This window comes from Crocodylus porosus, unplaced genomic scaffold, assembly GCF_001723895.1.
Source record: "Crocodylus porosus isolate Cpor-Errol unplaced genomic scaffold, CroPor_comp1, whole genome shotgun sequence".
Taxonomy (NCBI): domain Eukaryota; kingdom Metazoa; phylum Chordata; order Crocodylia; family Crocodylidae; genus Crocodylus; species Crocodylus porosus.
The window spans coordinates 18419917-18427364 of record NW_017728886.1 but is presented as its reverse complement, the minus strand read 5'-3'; the positions used below and the strand labels follow the sequence as shown (position 1 = coordinate 18427364).

Here is a 7448-nt window from a genome sequence, read left to right as displayed (position 1 = left end):
TGTTTGCTAATGCTGAAAGTTTAGGGCCAGATATGCAGCTAATGATGGGCATGAGTCTTGAAAAGCTTCAACCTCAAGTGTTGAAATGGCTTTCATATGTAGCTGCTGTGCATGCTTTTAATTTTGCAACCCTTCCTTTTCTGTGTTTAGGAGGAAATGAGCAATTGCAGCCAGAAGGTCAGGAAGATCTACGAGAAGTGCTTAAGAAAACACTGGAATTCTGCTTATCTAGGTAAGTATAATGGTACTTAAAAGGATTCCTAGCTATCATCTCATACCTTTTGGGATAGATGGAATTCTTACAGGTTACCATCTCTAAAAACAAGCAAACAAAAGTGAGTGGGAAGGAGAGGAATGATAGAGGAAATGATCAGCAAAGAAATTCCAGAATGTTATGCTACTTGCATGATATCCTGTAGTTCAAATAAGATGTTATGGATGTAATACAGCAACAGTTGGGTTCTGTAGATGGTGTTTATTCAGACTTGGATGATCAGTAATAATTCCTTCTAGCATTAAAGGTTGTGAATCTTTTTTAATTTTTAATTTTAATCCTGTTGTATTCACCACATCCCTATACACTTTCTCTATTCTGCTCTTTAGTATTTAGACTTTATATTAAAACAGCCAAATAGGGTTTGTTAGGTCCTCTAAGGAGAACTATGATATACTTGTCCATTTATTCCTGCCTTTCTATTTGGTCATCCCTCACTGTTTAAAAACAATGCCACCAGCTAAAAGCAGGCCTTTACCCTCACACCTTTTGTCTCACCACTTACTTGGTCATCCAGTGGGAAAAATGGGATTTTCAAGCCACTACATATTCAGGAGAGAGTGTTTGCATCTTCCAGGCATGTTAACACAGTTAAGGGCTGAAATGCTTAATTGGCAGGAGTCATTCTAATAATATGACTGATGTGGAACAATGAGTATCAGATGGGTCTAATGGAAAATGAGTGAAAACGCTTAAAATGAAAATGCCCTGCGGGAATTTGCTTCTCACTAAATTTTGTATAATCTTTCATTACTATGTGGTTTGTGTGTGGCTTTTTTTAATAACCCTTTGTATCTGTGAGGAATGTTTTAATGTCAAACTGGAATAACTCCTTATTTTACTTCCCCCTCCCCAGAGAGAATCTGGCCAGTGACATGTACCTTATATCACAGATGGACAGCGATCAGTATGTGCCAATAATGACAGTAGCAAATCTTGATCATGTCAAGAAACTCAGTACTGATATGGATTTGATTGTTGAAGTGCTGAGATGTAAGTAAATAGCATGTTTTGATGGGTTTTTCTTACAAAGAAATACTAAATGTTTACTGCTTAAAAACTAACCTGATGATCTGTAAGGTCCCTTCCAGCCCCTAACAACTATGAAACTGGATGAAACGATTTAATATAAGTCAACATTTTCAGTTTTTCTTTAACTGTGACAGTTTTGCTTTATTACATTTGAGAACCAACCTGATTTTAAGTCTGTACACTTAAAGCAACAGTCTAATTCAGATTATTTTCTTTTTGATCAAATATGTAGTGTTAGTTTCTTCCAGTAATACAAAATAATTTATTTTGCATTTTTTTTAAGTATTGTCCAACCGGTCCCTCTAGATGGGAATAGAAAAAGAACATACACATTTGGTAGACCCTTATGGCTACATTATTAGAATAAAAAGAGTAAGAAACACAAAAGTGATGGATCACTACAGAAAGCTTAAACTAGGTGGCAATCTTGTTAAACTTCTGGCCTCTTACTAGTTATCCAAGGCATTTCTTGTTGCCTTGGATAAGGTGTCAAAGACACATTGTTGGAAAGCTTTTTCAGCCTGAAATTAGAACCAACTGGATTAGATACCAACTGGATTAAGAGTACACAACATTAAAAGGTTTCCCAAATAGTAGGTAGTAGGTTTCTTAATTCAGAAAGACATCCTTTGAGCATCATCCTGGCATAATCCTCTTGCAGTGCATACTTCAGCTGTTTTTCTTCTGGATTAACATATGTGACTTGGTCCCCAGTTTTCATGTGTAGACCCCCTGATTTACTAGTGATATGTCTAGTTGAGAAATACTGCAGTGTAGTATATCTCCTACTGGCAGTCTGCTGTCACTTTTTAAATGACTTTCAAAGCATATTTGAACATATGACAAGTTCAGAATATCTACTGATTTATAATCAAGCTAGGCTGTGTGGACATGCATTTAAATTTCAGTGACCTGAATATAATAGAGGCAACTTCATAGTTCTTAGGCTTTGGCCAACAAGAGCTGGCTGGCACTGTTCTCTGTCCTTTGAAAAACTGTTCAGAAATGCAACTACACTAGCCTTTGGGGCCAGTTGGGTAAGCAGTATTGGCTAGCTTTAAAAGGGAGTCTCAAATTTCAGAACCAAAAATACCACTTTTCCCTCAGTTGTTCACAGGTGACCCATTAGTCTTGCCCCTAACTTAAAGAAGACCTCTCAACAGCTGCCTTATGAGTTTGCAGTCTAACAACATAGTTGCACTTTTTAAAGATCATTCAGAATCTAGTAAAATCAACATTAAAGGCCAACACTAACTTCTGGGGCTTCACATCAAAATCTCCTAGTCTGTGATAGTGTTGCAGTAGGTTACAAGAACTATAAACAGAGGTCATCTGGCTGCCTTTCAAAGGCTGGGGATAACTTTTAAATGTTGTTAAGTACTAACAGTCAAATTTCAAAGCATTGAATGAACTTTAACTAGAATATAGGCCAAACCTTGGGAATTCTTTTAGAGTACATGCTGCTTCAGTTAGTTTTCTAAAACTAAATATTTCTTTCCTTTTAGCATTGCCTTTAGTCCAAGTGGATGAGAAGGGAGAAAAAGTCAGGCCAAATCAGAATCGCTGCATCGTGATTTTACGTGAAGTACCTGAATCTACTCCCATTGAAGTAAGCAATTTTAGTTCAGTAACACCAGACTACACTTTACGTTCTTGACCTGGGAGTTGACACCATCCAACTGTCAAAATATACCATGTGGATCTGTACCTGCCTTTTTTTTTTATTGAGTTTCTAAATTGGCTTATTGGGCCCTTGGTTTACAAAGGCTGTCAGAAGGACCTCTATGTTCACTTTTTTAAAATGTATACTTCAAAAGATATTACAGTAAGATCTGTTACACAAATGTATGTAAAGGGCAAAAATGCCCTTGATTGGCTATGCTGAGTTGAGTCTAGTGTTTCTATACGGTCTCAACTGTTGGTCCTTCTCTGCCACAATTTTTGTGCTTGGGGACTTGTGAGGTGATGACAATCTCATTACTGAGTTCGCAGAGTTCTTCTCTGTAGGCCTCTTTTTCTTTCCACCTCCTGTCTTCCTGAAACTTTTTTCACTGCTGGCCACTTTGATCAGTAAGTTCCTAAGTCTCTTGTTCTGGGATACAAATTGCAAATGAGTGAAACAGAGATGGAAAACTTTTGAATGGTTCTACCTCCCACTAAGGTGTGGAGCTGATCCACATGAGATACTTCATGCTTCAGCAACATTTCCAGTTTGGTAGAAGCAGTAAGCTTGATGTAAGCAGTGGTCTGAATTGAACAGGTAGTCATGAGAAACTCTGCTCTGTGACAATTTGGTTGATTGTGAGTTTCAAGAGAGAGAGCAAGTTTCAGATGGTCCAGCTTTTCTCTCTCTGCAGGTAACTTTTCAGTTGAGTGGCTGGTGGAGCAAAGTTGACTATACTGTGGTAAATGTTTTTTATCATGGCTGCTGCCCCTCCTCCTGGGCAGTCCTTAACTTATAGCCCTTATGACCTCATTTACCTGGTCCAATGGAAGCCAGCACCTGTTCACTGCCAGCCAACCAATTTGAAATGCATCACTGGTTGCTGCGCAAACTGGCAGGGTCTCTAGCCCCCTCCCAGTTAGGTTGGCATTGTTTAGAGCAATAGGGAGTGTAAGCCCCTCACTGATGCCAGTCACATAGGCAGAGGGAGCAGATTTCCCCCCTTCCTCAAGAATGTATCCAACTTGAGTTACCTAAAGAGATGGGATGTCTGCCCTCTGCAGGGCCCATATTAACCAAATTGTCACAGAGCAGAGTTTCTGGAGAGAGACAGAGGTAGTCTTCTGACGCACAGAGCATCTCCTATTCCTTGCTGCCCCCAATGAATTTGTAGACGGCCACAAGATCACCTCTTAGCCTTCTTTTGTGGAGGCTGAAGAGATCCAGGTCCCTCAATCTCTCCTCTTAGGGCCTTACGTGCAAGCCCCTAACCATATGAGTAGCCTTCCTCTGGACCCTCTCAAGGTTATCCACATCCTTCTTGAAGTGCAGCGCCCAAAACTGGATGCAGTACTCCAGCTGCTGCCTTAGCAATGCTGCGTAAAGGGGAAGTATCACCTCCTTGGACCTGTTCTTGATGCACCTGCTAATGCATGATAGCGTTTGGTTAGCTTTGCTTGTCACTTTGTCACATTGACAACTCATGTTCATCTTGGTGTCTGCTGTGACTCTGAGATCGCTTTCTGCCCCTGTGTTATGTAGAAGTAATTTCCCAATCTGTGTGTTGGTGATTCTTTCTCCCTAGGTTCAGCACATTGCACCTAACTTGGTTAAACTGCATCCTATTCTGTTCTACCCACTTTCCAACCTGTCCAAATCCACCTGAATCCATTTCCTTCCCACCCATGTGTTTATTTTGCCCCATAATTCAGAGTCGTCCACAAATTTGGACAGGGTGCTCTCCACGCCCTCATCCAAGTCACAGATAAAGATATTGAACAGCACTGGTCCAAGGACTGAAACTTGGGGGGACCCCACTGCCCACATCTTTCCAGGTCAATACCGACCTATCCACCAACACTCTCTGGGTACATCCCATAAGCCAATTTGCCACCCACTGGACCATATAATCATCTATGTCACAGCTGCTTAGTTTGTTTATAAGAATGGGATGAGACACTCTATCGAAGTCCTTTTGAAAATGCAAGTAGATGACATCTACCTCGACTCCTGCATCTAAGCGTTTTGTGACGTGGTTGGAAAAGGAAACAAGGTTAGTCAGGCAGGGTCTACCTGCTGTGAATCCATGCTGGGATTCTTGATGCTACTGGTTTAGCTTCTCAGTCTGTAAAACAAAGTGGAAATTCTTTACTTCAAGGGAAATTCATGTAAGTAATTTTGGAAAGGGTTACAAGAAGTAAAGATCTTCTTTTTTATTTTTTTTGTGGTATCTTTTATTAGCCCACCTATGTAGGTGGAAGAGCTGTTGGACCAGCTTCAGGCATCAAGTGCCCTTTGAAAAGAGTTTTAACTTTTTTTCTGCAAGCATGTTTGTTATTTTTGAGGCAATATAAATCCGGACATTCTCAAACAAAGTCCATCTAAATAGCTTGTCCCTCCTGTGTTATGTTACATCTCCCTGTTAATATATTAAGATGACCTATGACAGCAAGCATTACTGCAGGTATTTTTAATCTCTGTTTCCTGCTCTTGCAAATTGATGAGCATGTTATTCTTTCTTCAGGAGTTCTGCACTCAAAGTTCAGTACTTCACAATGACTCTTCTGTTTTTACTGACCTGTTTCCCCCAACCTTTTCTTAGGAAGTGGAAGCACTCTTCAAGGGAGATAACTTGCCTAAGTTTATCAACTGTGAGTTTGCCTATAATGACAATTGGTTTATTACATTTGAGTCGGAAGCTGATGCGCAACAGGTAAGGACTTGTAAAATATCAATGTGCAACTGTTATTCAGCATTTTACATTGTTTAAAATGGTTCAGGGAAACAAAGTATGGGAGAGAAATCAGTTTGTCCATAGGCTGTATTTCTGTGGACATGTCAAGGAAATAGGGTTGTCTTCCCAGTTATAATAGTTTGAGTTTTAGCTAAACCTTAAAATATTTCTGCATGCAGAAAGTGGCTTCATTTCAGAAACTGCGTTATTACTGAAAATGTTCATACTCTGAAACGCATCTTGAATCGTCATCCTATCTTACAAATTAAAATTGTGTTTTAGGACTTCTAAAAATTATTTTAAAAAACTGTAAAATCATTAAAGCTCTCTTGTGATGACGAGTTAAGTTTAACTTCCATTTACTGTGTTTATCTAGTAGTTAACTCAAATTAGTGTTAGCAGTACTTGAACTATTGCTGAATTAAACTCACCAAAACTTCAGTGCATGTCTTCTCTTAAATCATTAAATATCCAGTATTAAAATTAAAAATTTTTTTATAAGGCTTACAGATACCTTAGAGAAGAAGTGAAAACTTTCCAAGGAAAACCAATTAAGGTAATTTAAAGCTATTGGTGCTGAATTTATTTACTGTTAAGAAGACAAATTGATATACTTAAATAATCTAATCTACTTTTCAGGCAAGAATAAAAGCAAAGGCAATAGCTATAAACACATTTTTGCCAAAGAATGGATATAGACCTCTGGATATGAACCTCTACACACAACAGCGTTACACAACATCCTTTTATATACCTCCAGTATACAGTCCCCAACAGCAATTTCCATTGTACAGCTTAATTACCCCACAGACCTGGTCAACTACGCACAGCTACCTGGATCCATCATTGGTAAGTCTTGTGGAGCCTGAGAAGAGTTTGCCCTTGAAGGAATTATGTAGCATTTCAGTTCAGAGGACTGGAGGTACTGTCAGAATCAGTTTTGCTCTTCAGAATCAAAAAGGGGTTCTCGGGTTGTTTCTTCTCGTTGAATTAGAAGTGGCAGCTATTTTATTCTAGGGAGTATACATTGAAGAACTCTCTTATTGGAGAATATTTTTCCAAAAGTGGTCTTAATAGCTTGTGTGTGCATGTAAAACTCAACTTCACTCGTGCTGAATGCACTTACCAGTATTTGAGAGGAGTTGATGATGGATGTTATTCTTGAAAGAAAAAAGATTTTGCTATTAATGTGTAGGGTGGCCCCATTCAGCGTATACTGATGTTTTGGACTTATTTAGTGCTAAATATTTTTTTAAAGAAAAACTTTGTATCTCAGGCTTTACTTCAATATTTGCATCTTTTACATTGCTGACAAACAGTTCAGCTGATTTAAAAAGCGACCTGCTTTCTGCATTGTATGATGGTCACCGTTCTGCTTTTCTTTGCGTGACTCTTATTTGCTAGCGTAGTTTTTGTGTGCTCTAGTGAAGTGGAAATGCTGTTGTTTTATAGGAAATGGGATGAGATTCTTACATGTGGGAACACTTCCCAGCAGATCTGTTGTTACTTGAGGTTAGAAGAAACTAGGGTAGCAGTACTCCAAAATGAGAGATTTTGGCAAGGGATTAAAGTGTCCTTGAACCAACTTTATGTGCATTGTAAGGCAAGATCATTAAAAAGTTGGTGTGCTAAACGCACTTTGCATCTAGGGAAGGCAGCCAGGTACTTTGCTGTTGCTGTTAAAGCATGTTTGGGAGGAGGGGCATGGGGTAGAAAATAGGGAGGAGATTTTTTTTTTTTTTTTT

General features: G+C 39.0%; 1 protein-coding gene across 3 annotated transcripts in view; it reads left to right on the top strand.

Moving 5' to 3' along the window:
* LARP4B (La ribonucleoprotein domain family member 4B) overlaps positions 1 to 7448 on the top strand; it is a 58078-nt gene that overhangs the window by 27577 nt on the left and 23053 nt on the right. For all 3 annotated transcript variants that reach the window (XM_019530730.1, XM_019530721.1, XM_019530735.1), the window contains exons 4-9: positions 151 to 232; positions 1131 to 1267; positions 2812 to 2915; positions 5572 to 5682; positions 6206 to 6259; positions 6343 to 6552. In XM_019530730.1, coding sequence (XP_019386275.1) covers positions 151 to 232; positions 1131 to 1267; positions 2812 to 2915; positions 5572 to 5682; positions 6206 to 6259; positions 6343 to 6552 — 698 coding nt within the window. The remainder of the gene's footprint in view (positions 1 to 150; positions 233 to 1130; positions 1268 to 2811; positions 2916 to 5571; positions 5683 to 6205; positions 6260 to 6342; positions 6553 to 7448) is intronic.